Source organism: Rhineura floridana, chromosome 10 (genome assembly GCF_030035675.1).
Source record: "Rhineura floridana isolate rRhiFlo1 chromosome 10, rRhiFlo1.hap2, whole genome shotgun sequence".
NCBI classification, from domain to species: domain Eukaryota; kingdom Metazoa; phylum Chordata; class Lepidosauria; order Squamata; family Rhineuridae; genus Rhineura; species Rhineura floridana.
The window spans coordinates 26,664,565-26,690,537 of NC_084489.1; the positions used below are offsets into that span (position 1 = coordinate 26,664,565).

General features: G+C 42.8%; 2 protein-coding genes across 9 annotated transcripts in view; both read left to right on the forward strand.

The window, feature by feature from the left end:
- The window catches only part of GADL1 (glutamate decarboxylase like 1), a 120,036-nt gene that overhangs the window by 74,866 nt on the left and 19,197 nt on the right, over window positions 1-25,973 (forward strand). The window contains exon 15 of one of the 8 annotated variants that reach the window (XM_061587958.1): window positions 23,702-23,848. The exons of 6 other annotated variants lie outside the window; for them this stretch is intronic. In XM_061587958.1, the coding sequence (XP_061443942.1) occupies window positions 23,702-23,797 (96 nt within the window). In that variant the 3' untranslated portion in view covers window positions 23,798-23,848. Of the gene's footprint in view, window positions 1-20,139; window positions 20,267-23,701; window positions 23,849-25,973 lie in introns of those variants that run through there. One more of the 8 variants, XM_061587962.1, reaches the window with a different exon arrangement.
- On the forward strand, window positions 5,408-8,354 carry LOC133365051 (uncharacterized). Its single transcript, XM_061586314.1, has 2 exons — window positions 5,408-7,515; window positions 8,275-8,354. The coding sequence occupies exon 1, from the start codon at window positions 5,946-5,948 to the stop codon at window positions 7,443-7,445; it is 1,500 nt and encodes a 499-aa protein (XP_061442298.1). The 5' UTR covers window positions 5,408-5,945; the 3' UTR covers window positions 7,446-7,515; window positions 8,275-8,354.

Here is a 25,973-nt window from a genome sequence, read left to right on the forward strand (position 1 = left end):
CAGTCCATTATCGCGGCCAGGCAGTGGTTTAGTACATTAACAGCCTCACCTGAAGAAGATGAAAAGGAGAAGTAGAGCTGCGTATCATCAGCATATTGCTGGAAACGCACTCCAAATCTCCTAATGACCTCGCCCAGCCTTGCTGGGGTTTTGCTTCAAATCAGAAAAGCATACTTCCTTTAAGTGTAATATCGCAAATGCAAGAGAAAAGGGCTTCTGGTTGGTTTCAAGCTTGCTCGGAAAGCTCTGTCAATTTCATTCTCAGTGGGAAGGAAAGGGAGAAGGAGGGGGGGTGACACGTTTCTTGCTTTTTTGGAGAAATAAGTGCATTGCCAGCGTGTGTATCTCCTTAAATATCAATAAAGGCAGAAAAGCATAAGTGTAATATCGCAATTGCAAACAAGAAAAGGGCTTCTGGTGGTTTCAAGCCTGCTCCAGAAAGCTTTGTCAATTTCATTCTCTGTGGGAAGGCAGGCGTGAAACCGACCAGCAGCCTTTCCTTCCCAGGCGAGACCTCCTTTACAGCCATATTGTGCTTCGTTGCAAAGGGGGAGAGGAGCATACGTAATTTTTTTGCTGACCAATTGGTTGATAGGGGGAGGTTTTAGAGGCAGAGCTTGGAAAAAGCAAAAAGAATGTAGGGATCTTACCGCTGCGTGTGCGGGTGCAAAAAAGCGTTGTTTTTTTTAATTGGGAAAGAGCGAACTAAAAGGCAAAGTGAGGACTATCAGATGACAAACCGAATATGGAAACCGTGGATTATCCCGCTCCGTTTGGATAAGCCCTTAGATAGAGTTCTTGTAATGACCAGCTGGAATGGAAAGAGTTCAAGGAGAGGAGGAGCCAACAGTTTCTGGTCTTTCAGCAGAGTGGTTGGAGAGACCTTGTAGGTCCTCCCTCTCCTATAGCCTGATTAGGATGGTTGCTGTAGATGGTTGAGGGAGGAACCTATGATACGCTGTGTTGTGGGAATAGTTCATAAGACCTGGTAGAAAGGTCTTACATACAGTGCAAAATAAGACGTTTCTTTTTTCCATCACAGCAGTCAAACCTTGTTACAAGCATTTTGCAATAGAAGTCTCCTCTTCATCAGTCTTGGCAGCCCCTGTGCTCTGGAACTCCCTGCCTATTGACATTAGGCAGGTGTCTCACTATACTGTGAACTCCTGTTTCAGTAAGCCTATCCAGACACATGCTTTAGTTATACTTATTTTACATGTTTATTGATTTTATCTTTTTCTAATGGATTTATGTGTATTTGTTTTTAATTGATTGGTGGACTTTAGTCATGTTTTATCTATAAATGGACTTGTACACCACTTGGAGAGATATATTTTTTGTGCAAGTGATTTATAAATGTCCTCTAAATAAAAAGAAACAAATTCTTGCTGGGACAGGAAAGAGGAATTGAAGGGTTAGAGTATCTTCCTGTTTCTTTGAATGGAACACAACCATGTAGCTAAGATTCATGTTCAACAGCAGAGTATATGTGTCATTTATGCTGGTCCTATATGTTTAGGTGTTCAACTGTGATGTTTTTGGATTACATCTCCCATCATTGCTGACCATTGGTCATGCTGGCTAGGATAGGTGGGAGCTGGAATTCAACACTGCAGTTCTCCATTGCTGGGTTGACTAAATGGCAAATAGGTAGATATCCAGGCAACTTAAAGCAGGGATTCTATTGATTTTCTTGTTGTTCTTACATTACTATTATTATTGACATTACTGCGTGATCATCAGGAAGGATGATCAGGACTATCATACTGGGTTTAAAAAAAACCCCAGGGCTAACCTTTATAAAGGATCTTAAAACAACAGTGGTGGAGTCTTGAGTAGCAATGAGAGTTGCAGAGCAAAAATGTAAATCCAAATATAAGAGCATAAGAAGAGCCCCAGTGGATTAGAGTAAATTCACCATCCTGTTTTCAACAGTCGCCAATCAGATGCCTGTGGGAAGCCTACAAGCAAGGCATGAGGGGAAACAGTCCTCTGATGCTATTGTTCTGCAGTGATTGATATTCAGAGGCTTGCTGCCTCTGATTGTGGGAGATATAAATAGCTACCATCAGCCTTGGTAGCCTTGTCCTGCATGAACTAATCTAATCTCATTTTTGAAGCCATTACTATATCTTGTGGTAGCAAATGTGCTGTGTTAAGAAGTACTTTTTTTTTGTCTGTCCTGACTCTCCTGCTACTCAGCTTCATTGGATGACCTAAATTAAAGCAGGGATTTTATGACATTGTAATCAGTGGGACTATAATTCCTGAGGCCAATTCCCTGTCCCACTCTTCACACCATGCAGAGCAAGAGAAATCTGTACAATTAGGGGCTCCACATTCCATTTAAGGTGACTCAGATTGATTTAAAAGGAGCCAGTATAATTTTATTAATACCTAATCCCAGTAGGTGGTTCAGTGTTCTCTTTTAAGATGTTAAATGTGCAAAGCACTGATTCATACTCTTTGGTTCAGCATGCCATTTATTCTGTTGTTTTGCCTTGTGAAACAAATATGGGGACTATGATAAAGCCTACATGTAATCTGCATTTACCCTTAAGAGCTTATGCCATTTGTAATTAGCTGTGAGCAATTAGATGACTGTGATTGTGAATCCCTTTGCTAAACGGGGCATTGAACAAGCGTGATCCTGCAGATGTAAGATGCAAGGAAAACATTTCTGCCTGTGCAAAAGTGTACCCTTTCAAATGGAAAGAAAAAATTATAAACAGCTAGCAGGTTGGAGATACAACAATTTTTTTTTGCTAAATATATGATGAAAGCTACTGTTGAACAAAAACTGCTGTACCTTTGTAGAAAGGATGATAAACCTTGAACTGTTTTTGCTAGCCCTGTACATGCCCCCTAGTGGCATGTTTGCTTCTTTTTACTTACAAGAATTATGCAGTTAAAAACAACAGAAAGAGACCGTTGTGACTTATAAAGAGGTGTAACAAGATTGTGTGTTGGCATTGCACCATGCATTTGTGGGTCTGGAGTTGAAATTTAACATTACTTTCCTCTGTCCATGAATTGCTATCAGCTTGAAATATGGGCTTTCATACACTTTATGAACACTAATCCTGCCCAGCTGAGATGAATACTGATGCCAGCTAGTTTGTGCCTGCTGTCTCACCCTCTTATAAGTTGTGATAAGAGCATGTGACATGTTTCTCTCTTTGGCCTTAAGACCAGCAATTTTTTGTGAAAGGTGTTATGTGTTGACTGATTTCAGTACAGTTTGAGGTGTCTCAGAAAGATCCACCATGCTGTGAAAAAAATTTTAAATTGTCAAACCCACAGGGGAAAAACTTGAAAATTCATTCCTATATTGCTCTATTAATATATAATAAAAAGGGTTTTCCAAAGGTCTGTCATACATTGGCATGAAAAAGAAACAGGATGGGACTCTGCTGAAAGAGGCAAACCTGACTGTTTAGTCTCCTCCCCAATAATGTCCCTGAGTAGACTTTACTTTACCCCAAAGGAGAAAATAGCAAACATTTGCTGATGGTATAGAAAATAAAGTGCTTTATTCTGGGGCACTGTTGTGGGAATGGTAAATTTGGCTTCCAGCCCTGACTTAGGGTGGCCCATCCCCACTGACAAGGCTCCCATAGGGAGTATGCTGTGTCTCTTGTATGCTGACCTTACACACATAGCCAGGGGCAGGGATATCTGTTTATCCATAAAAATGTAAGCCCTCATGCCATCATGATTTCATGTGGCGTGACGGTGGGGTGGGGTGGCAAAGACCTCTGGGGAGCGGGCGGGTTATGTGGGAGCGGCAGCAGAGGCCACAGAGGTGGAGAAGGAGGAGAGGGGAGGAGGCCATGGATGCTGCAGAGGGGGAGGCTGTGGTGGGTGGGAGGTTAAGAGATGGCGGCGGCAGCCCAATAGCAGAGGCAAGGAGCCAGGGGTGGGAAGGGGGGATGGCAGTGGCAAAGAGGAGGGTGGCAGGAAGGGAGAGGGGTTGGTGAGGGGGACTGTGTTTCTCTGTGCATGTGCAAGTGAGTGAGAGAGTCCTTGTGTGTTTGTGTGTGTGTGTGTGTGTGTGTGTGTACATTGGTGCCTGGTGTGTGTATGTATGTGTGTGGAAGGGGAACTTTGACGACTCATGGAGGAAAGGTAGGAACTTTGATGACCCGTGGGGTAGGGGGCAGCTTTGGCAATGGTAAGCAGGGTTGGTGAGTGAAGCAAGCAGGGGCGGAGCTCCTAGTATAATATAATTACTATTAAATTCAAACAGTGGCTACTGAGGAAGACTCGGGAGCACACTCGATAAGTATGCACCTGATTTTCCCTATGAGTCCGGCCATCACAGCGGGTGTTAGCTCCACCTATCGTGCGAAGGCAAGAATGTCTTTGAAGTCAAGACTAGGGGCGTCAGGCCCCTCCCACTCTCCAGTTCATTCTTGCCTTCGTACGAACAAGATTGGAAAACTTATCATTGAGATCCTATAGCGTAGCATTTAGCTAAGTTGTTTTTGTATTTGTTTATTTGTTTTGACTGGGTGCGAACCCAGCGTCGCTTGTGTGTCTTCCCAGTCCTTCTTTCCCTACTTTCACATACCTCTGTTGCTTGTTAGAGGTTTCTTCCCTCAAAGACCGCGGCTGCGGTTCTCCCTGATTTGGCTTTAACATTTTATTTTCATTCTCTCTCCTGCTTGTCTGGCGACCCCCACAGAGACCGCGGCTGCGGTGTTCTGTGTTTTTTGGCCGTTTTGAGCTTCGGGAGATCGCAGCCTTTTCTCTCCCGTAGCGGTTCTGCTTTTACTCAAGTCGCGCTCTGTGGAGCCCTTGAAGAGACCGCGGCTGCCGTTTTCTCCAAGGCGGGAGCCTGCGGCTTCGGCTCCCTCCAACCTTTTTTAATCTACCAGGGTTCTGCCTCCCTGGAGCCTGGCGATCCGGCTTTCTCTCCGCTCCTTTATTTCGCCGCGGAGAGCCCTGTTCCCGCCGGCGACAGCGGCTTGCCTCCTGCTGCCTCATTCCTCACAGGCTTTTCTCGGCACGTTAGTTTCGCCGCGGCTAGGCCTGCTCCCGGCGCTGGCAGCGGCTTGCCTCCTGCTGCCTTATCCCTCACAGGCTTCTATCTGCACTTTCTTTTTGGGGTTTTTTTGGAGCCGCTAGTGCGGTTATCGGCCCCGCGGCTCCCCCTGCTAGTCTGTGCTGGGCAGCCCTTCCCCCCACTTCGTCCCCAGATGGCCACCATTGCTCCTTCTCTCTCCGCCTTTTTTGATCGTTTTTTCCCGCCATTTTTTCCGGGCGCCATTTTTTGAATTCAAAATTCCCGCCTTTTTTGTTACCCTTTATTAACCATCGGATACCTTCCCTGCAGGCTATCATGTGCTGCAAACAGACTTACACAGGGCTCACTTGCACACAAATTTACTGTGGTGCTGCAAACAGACTTACACAGGGCTGACTTGCACACAAATTTACTGTGGCTGTAATCCTAGTGGCTGGATTATATTATCAAGGCTGGAGCTCCAATCCTAGTGGCTGGATTGTATTATCAAGGCTGAAGCTTTAATCCTAGTGGCTGGATTGTATTATCAAGGCTGGAGCTTTAATCCTAGTGGCTGAATGGTATTATCAAGGCTGGAGCTTTAATCCTAGTGGCTGGATTGTATTATCAAGGCTGGAGCTTTAATCTTAGTGGCTGACTTGTACTAAATCTGATTTATATTGGTATATCCTGCCCCCTCTGGGGCCGTGTACCACTCCTGAAACCCAGCCTACAGCACTAATCTGAGTGTGCTAAGTCTAAATACAGCCTATAACATATTAACGCTAATACCTTAGTGCATCCTGCCCCCTCTGTGGCAGTGTACTCCGCCATCTGCCAGTGTATTCTACCCCCTCCGTGGTCGTACGCTGAGCCAGTTCGGGTCTTTACATCCTGCCCCCTCCGTGGCAGTGTACTGTACCCAAGTTAATATAAGATGGCAGAACAGCCAGGCATGTCACCATCAACACACATGGTGCCAGATCAGCCAGGCATGCCACAAACAGCCAAGCCACAACATTCTAACACGACTAAGACCAGACACGCCAAAGCCCTGGCTAAGACAAAACATCTTTCCAGCCATAGCAAACCAAAGCGCCCACGTTACGTCTCTGTGCCAACCACCACCACAGCACCTCAGGCACACATAAGCGATATTCTCCATTCCCCTGCTGCTTCCTCTGACGAGGAAGAATTTGTTGGCTTTCCCGCTCAGTATTCGACTAACGAACCTTCCTCCGATTTACCGCCCCAAACATCTGTTCCAATAGCTCCTCAGGCACATACATCTGCCACATCCGGGCTGCAGCTGTCTCCTGATTTCCTCTCCCAACTTCAAGCCATGCTGGCATTTTTTACCCAAATGCAGTCACTACCACAAGTTCCTGCCATACCTCAACTCAACATGGAACATCGTGCGTGTCATGAAACTCACCCTTCCTGTTCACCTAACCCCTTTGATGTAGCCAGAGGCAGATGTATTGACGAAGCCTCGTATGCGGAGGAGTCAACCTTCAATGACCACGTTGAAGGAGATGACTGGAGCAACTATTCAGATCATGAGGAGGATACATCATATCGCTTGTTTAATGCCTCAGACTATCAGCCCCTGGCACGCAGGGTAGTTAATACTCTTGGTCTCCAGACAGCGCCTTCAACTTCGTCCGCCCCAGCTATCAAAGGGGCCAAGGTCCTCAAATCCCCTGCACCTACTGAACACTACATCCCGGTGCCGGACCCAATTGCCAAATTAGCCTCTGAAGAATGGGCCCATCCACTCAAAGCTCGACGCTTCAAGAACCTGGCTGACAGACTTTACGCCCTAGCCCCAGACTTTGCCACCAAGTTAGATGTCCCTGGCATAGATGAACCAATCGCTCGCCTCGTTTCACGATCTCTTTTGCCCAGGGAAGGGGAATCCCACCTAAAAGACACTACTGAGCGACGAATAGACTTCGCCCTCCGCAAGAATCATGAGGCCACTGCCCTAGCCATGCGTGCCTCCGCTTCAGCCTCCATCTTCTCCAGAGCATCTATGATGTGGCTGGATGACCTTCTAGAGGACGCTAACCCTGATCCTGTCGCCCTCAGAAGAGCACTATTGAAATTGCGTAAGACAGCAGCTTTTGTGGCCGATGCCACTTTGGATGCCACTCAATTAGGGGCACGAGCCATGACGGCTCAAATAGTCGCTCGTCGCACCCTCTGGCTTCGCCACTGGCAAGCTGATTCAGCGGCCAGATTGAATCTGTCCAGGGCTCCTTACTCCGGATCTCTACTCTTCGGCGAGGAAGCTCTAAAGGCAGTGCTGGTTGATCCAAAAGACGCCCACAAACCGGTTCTGGCCACAGTCAAGAACAGCGACCACAGGCCCTTCAGGCGATTTCCTTCCTTCCCTTCTAACCAGCCCTTTCGAGGAACGCGGCCAGGAGGATGAGGCCGCGACTTCAGATCCTATGATCCCAACGCATTCAGGGGCTCCTGGAACCGAAGCTTCCAGGGCAGAGGTCAGTACCAAGGGCGCAGGGGCAACTCATCGTCCTCATATAAGGGAGGCCCTCGCCTACGCAAGTAGTCTTAACGCCCTCCCCATAGGTGGCAGATTACTTAATTTTGGAGATCGATGGCTGCGCCTTACTACGGTCTCCTTGATCAGGGACCTTTTCAGTTATGGCTATGCCATAGAGTTCTGGGCAACCCCATCAGACAAATTCCATCCGTCCCCTTGCCCAAGGGCACCAGCCAGGCACAACATCATGCAGACAGCTATCCACCACCTCTTGGACATAGCGGCGATAGAGCCAGTTCCCACAACTGAGAGATCGGAAGGGGTGTACTCCCTCCTATTTGCTGTCCCAAAATGAGATTTATCATGGAGGGCGGTATTGGACCTCAAGTTTGTCAACCGTTTTGTAACATATCGCAGGTTCAAAATGGAATCACTCCATTCCATTACGGAGAGTCTGCATGAAGGAGACTTCCTGGCTTCTATCGACCTTAAGGAAGCGTATCTCCATGTGCCCATTTGTATAGCTCACAGGAAGTTTCTTCGGTTTGCTTTTGGCCACCAGCACTTTCAATATAGAGCGATGCCATTCGGCCTCTCCTCTGCTCCAAGAGTGTTTACCAAGGTGCTACTCATCCTAGTGGCTTACCTCCGGACCCAAGGGGTTCATATCTACCCATATCTGGATGATCTGTTAATACGGGCCAAGTCTGAGGAGTTGGCTCATCATCACTTAATGATCACCCTCAATGTTTTGCAGGCCTACGGCTGGCTTGTCAACTTCGACAAAAGCCATCTCCAACCAACCCAACGCCTACTACATCTAGGGGCAATGCTGGACACCCTGCAGGCAATGGTCTTCTTGGCTCCAGATCGCATCACTACCATCACAAACATCGCAAGGTCCCTGATGCAACAAACATCCGCAGACGTCATGCTTCTTGCCAGAACGCTCGGGATGTTCATTTCTACCATCCACATTGTGCCATGGGCTCGAGCACACACTCGACACCTTCAATGGACTCTGTTGCCGTTTCAACAGGACATTGCCAGCACCAACCATCGCAAAGTTCGTTTGAGCCTCGCACTGCACCTCTCCTTCCGCTGGTGGACCAAGGTTCAACACCTCTCCAAGGGACGTCATTCAGAGAACCCCGCAGAACCGTTGTAACCACAGATGCCAGCCTCATCGGTTGGGGAGCCCACTGCAACTCCCAGTACGTTCAGGGGGTTTGGTCCACCGCGGAGCAAACTCAAAGCATCAACTGGCTGGAGCTAAAGGCTGTCCACTTAGCTCTACGTCATTTTCAGTCTCTGTTCCCTTTGGACCATGTGCTCATTCGAACAGACAACACGTGTGTAAAATCACATTTGAACAGACAAGGGGGCACCAGGTCTCGTCCCCTGCAGGACTTAGCCTCCCTCATTTTTGTCTGGGCAGAACGACATCTACAATCCCTGAAAGCAGAACATCTCAGAGGGATTTGGAATGTGACAGCAGACTGGCTCAGCAGACAACAGGTATTTCCGGGAGAATGGAAACTTCATCCAGCCATTTTCCATCGTCTCCAATGTCGGTTCGGCGCCCTCTCAGTCGACCTGTTTGCTTCCAGTCGCAATTGCCAGCTTCCCAGGTACTTTGCCCGATACCTGGACTCAACAGCAGAAGCAGTGGATGCTCTGACAACACCGTGGCCAGACGGTCTATTGTACGCCTTTCCTTCCATACCATTGTTAGCCAAAACCTTGAGGAAGGCGCGAACCGAGAGGGCACAGCTGGTTCTGATAGCACCATTTTGGCCACGCCGACCGTGGTTTTCAGATCTTCTGGCAATGTCAATGATGGATCCTTGGACACTTCCAGTCAGGCCAGACCTTCTATCCCAGGGTCCAGTACTGCATCAGGACCCTACTTGGCTCAATCTAACAGCGTGGCGTTTGAACGGGGACATTTGAGGTCAGCTGGACTGTCTGACGCAGTGATTGATATTATTTTGGCCTCGAGAAGACCATCTACCACTCGTATTTATCAACATACCTGGGTGGCTTTCTCCAAGTGGTGTCAGTCCCACCACCATGATCCATCCCAAGCCACTGTGCATCAGGTGCTGCAATTTCTTCATAGCGGCTTTATGATGGGACTTCGACCCAACACTCTACATCGACATGCGTCCACTCTGTCGTCCATTCTCTCAGTGTCCTTTCCTGGAGATCATATTTCCTCACATCCGTTCATCAAATGCTTTTTGAGGGGAGTCGCCCTACGCTCTCCGCCTGTTGTCCATCGGTTCCCTTCATGGAGTTTGCCGAAGGTTCTGCAGGCTTTGCAACGCCCTCCGTTTGAACCCATCAGGTCTGTGCCCCTACGTATGCTGTCCTTCAAGGTCTTGTTTCTGATCGCAATCACATCTGCCAGACGCGTTTCGGAGTTGGGCGCATTGTCTTCTGCTCGACACCTCTGCGTCTTCCATAAGGACTCTGTTGTGCTGAAGACTGATCCTTCCTTCCGTCCCAAGGTCGATTCAGTTTTTCATTGCAACCAGGACATTGTTTTACCTTCCTTTTGCTCGAATCCTACCCATCCGCTCGAGAAGGCTTGGCATTCGTTGGATGTTCGGAGGGCTCTCAAGACATACCTGTCTAGGACCCAAGAGATTCGAAGAACGGAGTCTCTGTTTGTATCCTTTCATCCAAGGTCTATGGGGCATAAAGTATCTAATTCTACCTTATCTCGTTGGTTAAGGGCATGCATTACTTTAGCATATGAGTCCCTGAAGCTGTCAGTTCCAGCTCGTATAACGGCTCATTCTACCAGGTCAGCTGCCACTTCGGCTGCTTTTGCCACTAATGCTCCTGTTGCCGATATTTGTAGGGCTGCAGTCTGGTCTACCCCACACTCGTTTATAAGGCATTATAAAATTGATCGTTATGCCTCTGCTGATGCTTCTTTCGGCAGACGAGTGTTGCAACAGGTTCTTAATAAGGATTAACACGTGGGTGATCCCTCCCTGTATGGACTGCTGTGGTACATCCCGCTGTGATGGCCGGACTCATAGGGAAAATGGACCATTGGTCTCACCTGAAGGGTGATTTTCCTATGAGTACGGACATCACGACCCTCCCAGTTGGAGGATGACTATATATTTTCTAATGTGTTATATATTACTGTTATGCTATTATATTTAAATTTAAGAGTGAAGTCAAGACTTCTAGTTCTGTTATACCGCTATGTTGCAGTCATGTTACTATGCATGGTACTATTGTGTTATTTTCCTGCTGCCAGGCTGGTTGGCCTTGTTCTTGTATCTTTAGATATTTCTCCTTAGACTCGCTGCGAATGAACTGGAGAGTGGGAGGGGCCTGACGCCCCTAGTCTTGACTTCAAAGAATTCTTGCCTTCGCACGATAGGTGGAGCTAACACCCGCTGTGATGTCCGTACTCATAGGAAAATCACCCTTCAGGTGAGACCAATGGTCCATTCTTTGTTTGCAGGAAAAAAATGTGTGCTTTGCAGGAAAAGTTTGCCATGCAGGGTGTCAGGAAAGGGCACCAAATTGAAAGGCACAACATTTTGCTTGCAAAAGTGCACTCATGAGCCTTCCTTTGCAACAACTGTGGCTTGAACTTTCTCACCCTTGATATTATATGTGACATGAGGCATGGGAAAGGTGGTGTGGCTTGGCAGACCAACCTCTGAAGTCTTGCAGGCTGGAGGCTCCTTCGCCATTAAAAAGTAAGGCCTCGTGTCATCACAAAAGACCAGTGGCGACAGCAGTTCAGATGCCAAGCAGCAGATTTGGTGACCTGGGGAGGAAGGGAAGAGGGGAGGTTGGGTGACTCGTGGGGGGAGGGAAGGGGGAGCTTTGTCGACCTGTGGTTGGGAGCTTGGGCAATGGTAGGTGGGGTTAGCAAGTGAAGAGAGCAGGGGCAGAGCCCCTAGTGATATAATATAATCAGTAACTAGCTGGTGAGGTGGGATAGAGCTGCAGACCTGTCCTTCTGAAGGTATTCCTTCAGTTTAGCTAGATAGGGCTGGGGCATGGTAGCAGCAAGGTTGGGGTATGCACTGGTGGACATACTGGATTGGCTGCACTGGTGCATCCACATAGCCCCAACCTTGTTTCAGCCCTATTCAGATAAGCAGCAGAGATGCTGGTGCCAGGAGGGCAGCTCCACATCTCTGCCTCACCACACCATCCACTACTGAGTATAATATAAATGAATATGCATACAGCCATGCACAGATATTAGTATCAAGTTCAGTGTGTTTTCACTTTGGAGCATGACCCAAGATGTATGAGGGAGGGCTATGCAGATCATTGGTAGGAAAACACATCTTACTGGCCTCATATCTTACTGTCCTAGAGCTTATCTTGGAAGGAAGTGCTGGTGTCACAGTGCGCACCTGGTTGTGGGTGCAGCTAGTCACCTCACTGTCTCAGTCTTTTATTTAGCCTAAAGAAAATATCACCACCACCTTATATTGAGAAAATTTCCATGACTTATTCCAATAGATATCTCTATTAGTTTGTACTAAATTCCTCTCTTATGAGGAGCTAGTTACTTAATCTTTATCATGATGACCCTAAAAGCATATTTAAGCATTTCAAACAGTTTTATACCAGTTAATGCTTTCAGTTTACCATCCCCTGCACCACTCTCCAGCAACCACCTCCCCAAATCTAGGAATTAGTATTTGGTGGGTGGTGAGCATTCTTTCCCATAATTCTATTAATTACTTTTAATAGTGCAATCCTAGGCATGTCTACTCAGAAGTAAGTCCCACTGAGTTCACTTAGTCTTGCTCCCAGGAAAGTATGCACAGGATTGCAATGTAATCCAATTTACATGATGTTCCTCACCTCTGCCCTGAAAGATTATATACTTCGTATAAAGCGGGAATGGGAAACCTGTAGTCCTCCAGATGTTGTTGGATTCCAGCTGCCATCAGCCCTAGCCAGCATGGCTAATAGTTAGGGATTATAGGGGTTGTAGTCCAGCAACATCTGTGGAGGGCCACAGGTTTCCCATCCCCACATTAGAGTTACGAACAGACATCTGAAAAATAGTTTGCAGTTCTTTTGAATACATGAATTAGATCATTGGGCCATCCAGCCCAGTATAGTCAAATTCCAAATAGCAGTGGCAAATAGAGATGCCAGACAGGGGGCTTTCTAGTTGCTTTTTTGCTCTCAAAGCCTTGCTATGCATCTTTTCTCCCCCCCCCCAAGATGGCAGATTTCTTAACTGTATAAATAAGAAATGGTGAACTAGTTCAACCTTCAAAAATAACATCTCTTAGTAATGGGTGAAGGGGGGTGTTTTATTACTCCTGCCAGTCAAGGCAGTGAATATTGGATAAGGTGGACAAATTGCCTGATCTGGTATAAGGCAGCTTCCTATATTACTGTGGGTTCAAAATTTTTGAAATTTGGAGATATTCTTATAGTGATTTGTACCAATAACCAGCTTTTAAAAATTACATCCATCTGTGTGATGGTAGCTATTATTATTATTATTCAAAGACAAAAATAGGACTGAAATTTATCAGTGTCAGCATTCAGAATCTGCAGTTTAGCTGCACATAAATGACTTTAATTTTTAGGCAGTGAACTCTGATGTCTGCTAAAATAGAAGACACAATATAGTAGCATCAGTCAAAACTATTTTTGATTCTTAAAAAAAGTGAGGATTAGCCAGTTAGGCCCTAAGGGTGTGGTTTATTTTGCTATTTTAATTTTTTTTCCTCTGAAACATTCATATTAGCTGTAAAATAAATGGTTATTTAAAGTATCTTGGGAAATTGTGTTTTGCTTTGTTTTGTTGTGGTTTAAAAAATGCCTGGTGTTTTTTTTCCCTGTGTAAAGTAATACTTTTTATCAGTTATATAAGACAGATATTGAAGGGTTACTTACCTTATCGTAGTTTTTGGTCTGGAATAAAGACCCATTCTTTTCTTTTTCCCTGATTAGTATACAATTTGATTAGGCTGCAGATGTGAAATGTAATCTTGCCTACCTGTTATATAGGAACAGGACCTTCTTTGACTATTTTTAATATTTCATGAAGTTGCTTGATTGTCTGCAGTGGTCAAAGTCACAATCTCATAAATGAGTAATGAATGCTAGATTTGCCTATTGGTATAAAAGTTTCATACATATTAAGCACATTGTAATTTTTCTATACATTTTCACCCTGTTGACCATTACATAGAAATGTCATAGGATTGTACACAGTGGTGTCCACCCTACTGATGGAAGGCATTGGTCAACAGAATAGGAAGGGAGGCAATTCTTAGCAATCCCCCTCGCCTCTCAGAAACCTGCACCCTCATCTCTTCCAGAGGGTTCCCCAACACTCCAGAGCAGATTTAGGGAAGGACAAGGCCCTTTTCCCCCATTCAAGTGATGGGTGCCTTCCATCAGCAAAGGGGATACTAGAAATCGCCTGTAGACTGTAGGCCTTCTGTTTAATGATCTTTTGCCCCACTGTTCAGAACTTTTATATATGCACGTCATGCATCTGATGAAATGGATACCACACAAGTAGCTACTTGTCCAGTAACTAGAGGTAGCCACTTAATGTCCCATTCTAAAGATCGTCACAGTGATCCTCAGCTTCTGGTGCTGGCTCAGCCAGGTGCTAAAGATAGGGGTTGTCCTTAGGTAGAAACACACTTACTGTTCTGCCAGTTCCAGTGCATCTCCTTTTTTTGAAAACGGGCACACGATGCTAGTCAAACTCTGCCCTTTTTTACTGTAAAACCTGGTGGGATCAGCTCAATTGCTTTTTTAAAAATTCAGCTTCAAACAGATTTCACAACTGATCGACAGATCAACCCATTGCCCCTCCAGTTGTGGAAATGCTTTGCTGTAGGTGACTCGTGTGTTCAAGCCCTTGCTTAATTAAAAGGGAGAGGAGCAAGCGTCTGCAGTGTGCTCCTGTAATTGTAATGCCATTTGAGCTGCTGTAATGCAAGTCTCAGGTTGTGCTGCAGCAGCTAAATCTATAGGATTGGGCATCTCATTTTAAGAAAGAAAGGTGATGAGTATAATGTCAAATATGTTAGCTTCATAAAAGAACTCCCAACATAAACCAGTAGGTTATGTATGCTGTTCACAACCGCTGAAGTAGAATCCATTGTTTAAGAGACTTGAAGATTAGACTAACTGCTCTCTTGAGTTGGCCTCAGGATGCTATTATCCTGATTTAGAAATAATGGAAGTAAGTGTTGTGAGTAAACCTGTGAGCCTATCAAAACATGCATCAGATACACACACAAAACACATTTATTGAAACTTTCCATTCTTGGCCAGCAGTGAAAGAATATGCCATTGGGGGGCACCAGAGCAACAGAAATTTATTTAAACATCTAATTAGTGTGCACGTTGTTAATCTCTTCTAGGTGCAATCATGCAAATCTTCATCTAAAAAAAACCCCTGGCTGCTCCAGTTTTTTTTTTTTAACGTCAGCATATTTCCCCCCTGATGTATTTACAGGATGCTCTGTTTTTCTGAGGAGCTAAGCTACTATCAGGGAATAACCTACAACTTGTTAGAATTGTCTCCTGCCTTCCAGCAGGCAAAAATCTGTTCTCTTTGCTTCTATTAAACTTTATGTTGTGGATTATATTACTTGGAGATTTTCAAGTCTTAAAATCATACTTATTTTTTTTAAAGACTTGCTTCCTAGTGAGAGTGCTTTGGATTGCAATGGTAGGACATAAATATATGTTAAAATAGAATTTTCAGAGACGGCTTCAGTAAAATAGAAAACATCTATTTATTGAAGCTGGAAAACTGCATTTATTAGGAATCTAGGAATGTTTGTTAGGAGGTGTAAATTAAATCTTTTTTTAAACTATGTTTAAGCTTCTAATTTTGCAAAAACAACAAAAAAGATCATCCAGGACATTAGTAAATTTGATCCGACTATACTTGGGTGCATGTATTGTATACTGGAAAATTTTGTGTTTATAAGATGGTGACCAGCAGGATGACAAAGATGTTAAAAGATGATCAGAAAACATCAGTTGAGGCATAACTTTGCTTAATGTATTGGGGCACATTAGTGTGCCATAAAAAATAAATGAAAGCATTAAAGTCTTCTGTAAGCCCAAATGACCTACCCACAGAGGAGGCTAAATGTTAATAAGCTTCTAATTTTAATTTTTTTAAAAAAGTGCAAATTGAAGGTATAGTTGCCCATTCACGGTTAAGATGCACAATGAAGTAGGAATTGTTCAGAAATTTATGAAAGCAAACAGGAAGACCACTGATGCTCTGACATTTTCCAGCCTGCCTGTTAAACAGAGCTTTAATTTTAAGATGCCTTCATGGTAGTGGTCCCTGAAGTTTTCTCCTGGTTACTAAGATTTTAGATGTATTTCTATGCAATTATATTTGTACAGTGGGTATGACATATAATCAAGACTATCCAACAAGAGAGAGGCCCTGAAGAATGCTTCTAAGTTTTCCCACAAAGAGGATAATATATACAGGTAAACTTTAAGAAGGTGCTAGGATACAGCTCATCCGTTTCTTACTAGGCATTTCTTTAAAAAGTTCATCCTCTTTCAGATGGTGAAAATAGCTCTAGCCAACATAGCCTTTTAACTGTATGAACTGAAAAAAGTTATGTCCAGCCATAGACTGGGCATTTCTTCCCCAGAAAACATGGTTTACCTGTTGATCTCTCCATCACACCAAGTCAGCCACCTCCTTGAGTGCAAAATTATGTACTTTTTTGCATGAAAAAGAATACTACAAAACAAAAAAACTTGTGTACTCTTAACCAGCTGAAAATGGAAATGGACTGCCTTCAAGTCGATCCTGACTTATGGCAACCCTATGAGTAGGGCTTTTTCATGGTAAGCGGTATTCAGAGGTCCAGCTAGTGTAGGCAAAATTAAGAGTATTGCCTTATTTAATTACATCAATCCTTTTAATAGGGGAGTATAAGAATGTATAAAACAATATGTAAGATAAATAACTACTTAAGATAGGTTTGATGATAAAATGCATGACATCCAAAATATTTTGGGCATCAGCTTTAATCTGGTATTTGAAAATTCTTGCTTTAATATTTAAAACATCCAGTCTTTCAGGGAGTCCACTGAATGTGCTGAAAAGCCATACCAATCCTATTGTAGATAAAACTGTAATTTGTGAAATTATTCCCAGCATTTTGTGCAATTACTTAATTTACTCACTAGATGGAGATCAAAAGCAACATAAATGATATTCCCCTCCTCCCTTGCCTCAATCACCATCCGCACAGAAGAAAATGAAAACATATTGGCTACCTTCTTTGCCAAGCATTTAAACTTTTATTTCCACTCCCAGGAAGATTTGTCTTTTTTCCAGAATCCTTTTGGAGATTAGGTTAGGAAAGGAAGGTTTGGGGGGATGCTGAGCTGTTAAACTGTTACAGGCTATAGTTACCACAAATATCATGCTGTTTATTTTGTGGCATAAAGGAAACATTAATCTCCCAGTCATTTCTAGCTGACCATAATAAGGTGGCCCATAGCTACAGAATAAAATTATATAATTTTTATAATAGAGGGATTAATCTATTGCAGCAAGGCCAGTGTATCTTGGAAGCTGCATGTGGTTCCCTAGACATTAAGAGTGCACCTGGTTGCATCTGTGTCTCCTTTTACTGTATTCTCTCTGTCAGAACCTGCACCCAGAGATATTTGGAAAGGAAAAAGCCGCAAAACCTAGGTGGAGAAGTTTCATAGTGGTAGTGGTAGTGGTTGTGGTTATGGGCTGAGTGACAGTCCTGGGAAACTGCAACTCTCAAACACAAGAAGATGTTTCTTATGTAAAGATTTTAGCTTTCAGAACTCCTGAATTGTGGGATTTCTCCTGTCTTTGACTAGGTTTGATGGGAAGAAACTGTTGTAGAAAGCTGCCTTTTACTATCAGACCATTGGTCCATCTAGCTCAGTATTATCAACACTGGGGATGTCCTAGAATTCCACCCAGTTCGGATTCGGTACAAAATTTTCCATTGATTTGCTTATTCTCTATTATTGCAGATTGGATTTTTATGTAGCAATTTTCCACAGCTATTTTCAAAAATTGGTTTTTTTAAAAAAAACTGCCTCTAAAATGTCAATATAAAGAATAATAATTTTATTGACATTTCCTTTCATTTATCAGTATTTTCTTTCAAAATATTGATATTTCAAAATGTTGATATTATCAGTGGATCTGTAAAAGCAGTGGCTAGCAGACAAAGAACAAACTTGATTTCATACTGGTCTGTTAGGTCAGCAGAATGTTTTTGAACTGGTATTGGCCAACAGAGCCCATCTCTAGTCAACGCTGACTGGAAATGGCTCTCCAGGGTTTCAGGCAGGAATCCTTTCCAGCTTTACCTGGAGGTGCCAGGGATTGAACATGAGACCTTCTGCAAGAAAAGCAGATACGTAACCATTGTCTTCGTGATCTTTTTGCAAAAATACTTGCACAACATCTTTTAGAACAATGAATCAAAGTGAACCAAATCCTGTCTTTGATGTAGGCTGGCTTTTGCAAGGAACATAACCCAATTGATCAGTGTTTTGTTTGTTTCATTGCCCTCCTACACCCACAAAATGTTGCATTTGTTGATCTCCCATCTGCCTTTGATTATATTGGTCAATATCCATGTATGGAAGAAAAAAAATTGGATAAATGACTTCTGTCCCTTATACAGCAGCTCTACTCCAGAACTAATGTTACAATTTAAACTGTACTTGTGAGCTCTGTTTCACATTCAATATTTACATTCAATATTAATGTAATTCACATTTACAATATTTACAAAACTGTATCTTTTTTTAAATCTCTACATAAATGATGTAGTTTAGGAACTCTGTGGTTCTTATGCAAACAGACATATGTGAAGGCTACTTTGCAAATTTGAAACTTACTGTAAGCAGGAAGGTTTGTCTTTTAATTAGAGTAGGATCAAAGTGTTGGTGTTTGCTGAACAATTATACCATTCTTTGTTAGAACTGACAATAAAAGTCTGTGTTGTTAAAACCGTATCTTGATTGTTGTATTGTGCAGCAATCAAGGGTAGTTCTAGTTGAGATGAACTGGATTTAATCCAAAATAGGATCCTATGTGCACTGCTCGGAGCCCCCAGTTGGAACTGAAGTAGGTTATCTCCTCTAAAAGCATGCGTTTATAAATTCATGATTCTGTACTGGAAAAAAATGTCTTGCTACTTTCAGACCAACTTTTAGCAAAACCATGTTTTTTAGATCTGCAGAATAGAGAAGGCTGGGTATAATGTAACAGTTTGATGTTGAATTACTCATTTTTGACCATAAAATCAGTGATGTAATTTTTGCTAAAGATGCCAGAATGAGTTGCTTATCTGCAGGAATTAACTGTTAGGCATACTCAGTTCTAATTTCAAAATATGCCCATAGCATATCTGACTGTTACATTCTTTAATAAGCAAACTCTTTGTGTTATCAGGCAGATCAAAGATATTTTACACTGTATCCAGTAATGCCCTTTTTACAGCTAGCCATTCATTTTGGAATTTTGTAGAAGGTCAGTCAGATAATTTCAAAATTAGATGGTTGCTGGCTGATGATACAGCAGCTTCAAATACACTAGCAGTGAGAAAGTTATGGGTGACTTTTTGGTCGAAAACAGTTTGATTGCCGAGAGGATTTTTTCCCATCTAAATGATTTTGGGTACTTTATTATTTTAGTTCTGACAACTTTTTAAAAAGGCTTTTATTCACTATCAGATAACATTTTTACATAACAAAGAGAGTCACTGCATCGTGACCAAAAGACAGATACTCATATACACTATTCACCTATCCACACACACTCATGACCCTTACACACAGAGAGGCACAAACAGGAAGGGGAAGGAAAGGGAAAGGTTAAGTGTTACTGCTCTAGCTTCTAAATTCGACAAATCAGTGTAATTGGTGAAGCTCAGACACATTAAGTTTTAACAACGTGCATTTCTGAAAATGTATATGTTTAACTGGGATTGTCTTGTTGTTTTTATGAGTTACATTGTAATGGTGATTATCTGTAAACAATAAGAATCTGACTGGTTGGCTCATGTACTTCACAAGTCCTTCACTGTGTTAATTCCATCACTTTGAAAGCTGTTGGAGCTAAATAAATGTTTAAGTATCAGTGTTAAAAAGTAGTAGTAGTAGTAGCAGCAACATACAATCATTTTAATACACAATATGTCACAAGATGACTGTGGCACACTGTGGTAGCAGGAGCCTTTGAAATTGGCACTAGTGCAGGATAAAGTGAAGGACCAAGGCAACTCCAAATCGAGCAGGATTGGGAATTTCAATCATGTAACATGAGTCCTTGTCTGAAGCTATGTAGATAGCTTTGACAAGCCTACATAGGAAACATTAAAATATGGTTTATTGGGCACTCTCCTTGGTTGCTTTACAGCAGGTGCTACCTGGCGTCCAGTGTTTAATGTAATGGCCTGAGAAAGGAAGGATCTAGTAAGCCAGGACACCAAGAGCATTTAGGCTTCTGGATTTTTGAAACAAGTAAGAACAAACAGAATTTAAACCCTTCCTTTACTCTTACTTGTCTCTCTCCCCCCCCCCTTTTTTTTTTTAGCTATGCAAGACTGGCATTTACACCTACGTCAAAATCCTGGTCACAGTATAGACACATTAAGGCATAGTTTCTGCATCCAGATTAGTTACACAAATCTGACAGAACATTATGATTTGGACAGCTGTTAAAGAATAAGCCTGGAGTTCATACGAGGTTTGAAAATAAACTAAACTAAATTAGGGCAAAGCTACTTTTACCTTAGTGATGTTTGCTGCTGGCAGGGGATAAGTCCAGACTGCTGAGCAGCAGATAAGATGAATATGCTATCATCTTAATTCTGTTTGGAATGCATTTGATGGTGTAAAGGAATAACACTTCTGACTCTCGGGCATTTCCATAAAAATAATAATGCAGCGATGTGAAAGTGTATATAATATATAAGAAATTATGCTCACATGTGACAATTCAGTATGCATCCTGGGACCTTGAGAGGTAGGATATCATGTTGCAACAACTGTGCTGCAGAGAGAAATCGTTTCATTTTAGGTCCAAAGACCAAAGTATTCACTCATTATTTTTTAACGACATTGCAAGGGTAAAGACACACTCACTGTTCTGCTGGTTCCAGTGCATCCCCGGTTCTCTTTTATGAAAGCGGGGGCATACATTGCTAGTCAAAGCCTGCCCCTTTTTACTGTAAACCCTGGTGGGATCAGCTCAAGTGCATTTTTTAAAAATTCAGCTTCAAATAGATTTCACAACTAACTGGCAGATCAACCTGTTGCCCCTCCAGGTGTGGCCAATGGAAATGCTTTGCTGTAAGCAACTAGTGTGTTCATAGCCTAATACTCAACATGTGCTGAAGCAGCGGTTGCCAACCTTTTAGGACCAGGGGACGCGTTTGTAATTTTGAGAGACTCCTGAGAACGGCCATTGGGTGTGGCATAACAAATCATAGCTGCTGGGGGGGGGGGTTTGGTATGACACAAAATGACTATTCTTGCCCTCTCCTTTACTATGAGAAATCAGCTATGACTTATTGTGGAAATACTGCTGTTAAAGGAACAAGAACCCTGTTTTTCCTCAGTATCAATCCTAAACTAGCACCGAGGCTGCCATCCTGTACCCAATTGAGACTTACTTTTGAACTAGACATGTATACCATTGTACTGTAAGTTAACTATACAGTGAATTCTTAATGAGTGCCTGACATCAGCTCCTACACAGCGGAAGGTTTGCTGAAGCCTCTTTGCAAAGTATTCACATTTGCCAAAGGGGATTGTTTAACATCCACCCGCAGCACTCTCTGAGAATTCAAAATGTGCCCATTGGTCCAAAAAGGTTGGTGACCCCTGTTCTAGGGTGTACCTATCTCAGACAAATCCACCACAAGAAAGATGCTGCCTGGCTGCTAAGAAAAAAGAAAGGGCAAAATAAGGACATTCCCAGGACTACTAGAAATAAGACAGAAGTGGAAAAACTGCACTAAAGGGGATAGAAAAACAGCAGCACTTTGTGACCCCATTGCCTGGTGTCCAAACAACTTTTGTGTCAATCACAGCTCTAACCTCATTCATTAAGTAAAAACACTGATAGGTTGGAGCAGTCAGGAAGGCTCATTTCACAGAAATTGCTTAAAACAGTACTCACACATTTTGCTTCATAACTGTTTTTTCTAGGAAGGATAGAGACTTTTTCTTTTAAATAAAAACTCAGTCTGAGTCTGGGGTCCTTTCCAGGCACCAGCAAAGGTGTGCCCCTTGCTATAGGATGAAGGGACAAATACCTGTAATCTGCATATTTTCTTCTTTCTGTGCCTTCTGCCCTCTATACATTATATTTTCCTGTATGTTGGACTTCTATAACCTTACCACTGTTGCCGTCAAAATGAGCTATTCTGCCTAATATATTAGCATATTTGTGCATCCATGTTTTCTTGTTTCACTGGATGCAGGGTTTGTTTCTGGTGCACATTTTCCCAATTAAAATACCCTCAAGCTGTTAGTTTCAGCTTGGGGACAATAACAGCTGGGGATGTAGTTTTAACTGGGCAAATGGTGCAGGAAAAGGGTTAAGGTGGTCTCCCCAAGTGTCACAGCACTGAATGGATCTTCTCCCTGGCCCACTGTCTGCTATTTAAAAATTAGGAGAGCTGATTATGGATTTCTCAGTGTTGCATCTAGTTATTCCCATGGATCAGTGGTTCCCAAACTTTTCCCCACAGACCACTTGAAAACTGCTGATGGTCTTGGCAAACCAATTAATTATCTTTTTGCCTGTTGAAGCAGTTGTAATGTGCTGTGCTAGATGCTGTATGATTTTAATTATATTTTTGTTGCTTCTTGTCTTTTCTAATATTGTGTCTTATTGTGTTACAATTAGCATTCCATGGAATAAAAGAAGTAATAAAACTATAATTAAAAATCAATATCACTATTTAATGTGGACATGCCGTGGACCACCTGAATGAAGCTCATGAACCACTGGTGGTCCACAGACCACAGTTTGGGAACCCCTGCCACAGATCATAAGAACTGAATAGTGCAGATTAGCAGAGCCACATTTTTCCTGATACAGCATGGCTGCTGGGGGGGGGGGATGCTGGAAAGTAATCCCAGCTATTACATTTTCAGAAATGTTTGGGAAATGACAAATTGGCTGAGGTGCCTCAGGAAATATCTTTGCCAGTTCAGTTGCTTAAAACAGACATGAAAACCATGTAAGTTACATGTGAGACATATAACATATAAGTTAGAAATTAACTGACAAATTGTGATTAGGAAATGGAAACATCAGCATGTTCTAGGCTTTACAGGTGTCCCTTGTGAACTGAGAGTGTCTCTTAGAATCTTTTGCAACGTCCAAGAGTTCTTTGGCAGCAGTTTGAAATGGGTTTCCTAACAAAAAAAGTTTGAAAACCATTGCATGTTTAGTTAAGTCTCGTTCATACGTGCATATGCACACAAGGAAGGGCTGTAGCTCAGTAATAGAGTGCATGCTTGGCATACAAAAGCAGAGCTTGGAAAAGTTACTTTTTTGAACTACAACTCCCATCAGCCCCAGCCAGCATGGCCACTGGATTGGGCTGATGGGAGTTGTAGTTCAAAAAAGTAACTTTTCCAAGCTCTGTACAAAAGGTTCCAGGTTCAATTCCTGGTCTTGCAAATAGGGAAAGATTCCTGTTTGGAGTTGCAACACTAAAAGCCCAGTTTCTGGTACAAGCTAAGCACACTTCTGGGGCAGATGGTACTCTCAGCAGTGCCCCATCTGAGGAGCGCAGTGGCTGGACAGGGACCATTCTTTAGATATCTTGATCCCATGTTGTTTAGGGCTTTAAATCTAAAAGCAAAACCTTGAACTGTGTCCAGTACTTGTTGGCAGCATAATGTCTGAGAAGATATCAGATAATATATATGCTATGTCTATAGTGTTTGACCTGTCATAGCTGCTTCATGCATGCAAGTTGTCACTATCATTTTCCAGGTATGGCTGGGAGAGACTCCTGCCTGAAACCCTGGAGCGCCACTGTCAGTCAGTGTAGACAATACTGAACTTAGATGGCCAATGCTCTGACTCTTATGTTCCTATGTTTTTATAAAATGGTCTTTCTCTTTTTACGCAGGTTCCAGTATCAAGAGGTAACAATGCATGTGAGAATTCATCCTCCCATCAGGCTTGCCCATATTGTTACTTTCCACATCTCAGTTTGTCATGTTAATGCTTTATTCTTCTGAATGGGAAAAATATAAGGAAAAGCTGAACTCGCAAAGTAAATCAATAAAATTATTTTCAGAAATCCAACCAAATGGCATTTAAAAAAGCTTTCCTTTAAAATTTTGAATATGTTGACTATTGTTATATTTAATAATCAGAAGTACAGTAATTATACACAAGTGTATTGAATATAATTAGCACTAATAGAATGGATTGAAAAATAGAAGGATTAATATCTGCTAGAGAACCAAAATAGTGAGATATATAGCTCTTGGAATGAATATTGACCTCCAGGATGTCAGGTCAATAAATCTTATAACTGACCTTCTCTTAAACTGGCACTTGAATCCATATAGGGGATTCTATAAGTGTTTGTGTAGCTCAGTTGCCTGCCTCCTTTACCTTCTCCTTGTTTGAAAAATCAATGAGAAGGTTAGAAATCTACTTACTGATTACAAACAGAAGCACCCCAGTCCTTTCCTCCAACAGTCAGATTTTTTTTCAAGAAACAAGGGAGAAGAATCAGCATGAAGAAAGCTTATTAAAGAATGGCCCTATTCAGATGTAACTTTAAGTCATAGTTCCCTTCTTCCTTTCCCTTCCTCCTGCCCCCTCATGTGCAGTGATTAAATGCTTCCATTCCTGGTTTAGTAGTAAACCATAGTTTGCTGTTTCATCCAAATTTATGCATACCATAGTTTGCAAAACAAGTTTTCCCACGAGTGAGGCTCAAACTAGGCTTTGCAGGCAAACGAGAATCAGAAATGTCAATTTCCAGCATGTAAGGAGAGACCGAGGCTCAAGGTTGGTCATGGCCATAATTCTAAACTATGGTTTAGTACTGCACCTGAATGCAATATCGGCACCAGCCACTATTATGGTTACTGATTTGTTCTTGAATTTACTACAGATAGCCCACATAGTCAGCACCTAAGTCCTGTTCCACTTAGTATTTACACAGCATTTACATTCCAACAGATCCTGTTTCCCCATTAGGTTCAATAGCCATAGCCTTGGTCTCAGCACAGAGAGGAAGTCAAGCCTTTCTCTTATCTTTCCAGCTCCAGACAAGACTAAAACAAAAGGCTAGCTCCTGGGCTATTGCTTTCCTACCTGCAAGATAACATGGTCTCCAGTGGGGGGGGGGAGGCCTACCCCCTCCTGAAAGAGCATCACCTATGTTCCTATGGCGACATGGCCAACTCCTTAGTTTATCAGATAGGATGCTTAACAAACCTGGCTGGGACCATTATCTTTACAAAGAGACTGGTTGGACCAGTTCAGTGATTCTTTTTGCTACAGATTCCAACCTTACAAATACAGAATTCCAGGCTTGGAAGGAACCCATAGACATCATCCAAACCAACCGCCCAATATGGAGCTGATAAAGCTGTGTGCAAATGGCCTCTCAAAATTATCCACACGGTTTCTTGGCAGAGAAATTGGGGTAACCATTTCACTGAATTTCTCCATCTATTTTTCAGGAGTGGGTTCACCTTTAGCAGTGGCATCAGCACAGCTTATTTTTCCTTCCTCAAGGTGTTTTTGTTTGTTTTAGTATTTGCTGTTTCTGAAAGGTGCATCCTCCACAAGGCCCAGACCTAGTGACATTTTGGGTGTTGGAGGGTGGGGAATGGCAGTCAACGCACACACACATGCATAGGTGGAGAATATTTGTAGACAATTGTGCTAAGTGGTTTTTTTTCCTAGGGGATTCGAAAAAGAAAAATCTCAGAAAATTTCTCAGCAGGATGTATTGCAAAAAATTTCAGCTCAGCTATACTTTACACATGTTTCTGCCATTCTTGTCTCCTTCCTTAACCCTCTAAGCTGGCTCTCTATCAGTGTCAAGACTGTTACAGTATTACCAGCACACTGAAGTGTGACATGCGGAAACCACTAAATGCACAGATGGAAAAACTGTTTTAAATTAGCTCTGAATAAAGCTCATGACATTTTATTAATTGTACTATAAACAGCGAAATATATACAGAAGGAGAATGTAACACAATGAGCAACATGCAGATTGTGACCCCGTGTTTCACTTTTTAAACATCGGTCACGGTTAGAACAGGCATAGTTGTAAGGCCAAAAAGCTTACAGGATACAATTCTCCATGGTGTATCCACCATAACATATCATTATCCCATAATTTGCTTTTGACTGCGAATATGCCAGTG

Bases quoted from the DNA above. Each gene is read 5' to 3' on its own strand.
- LOC133365051 (XM_061586314.1), top strand. From the start codon at position 5,946: ATGGCAGAACAGCCAGGCATGTCACCATCAACACACATGGTGCCAGAT.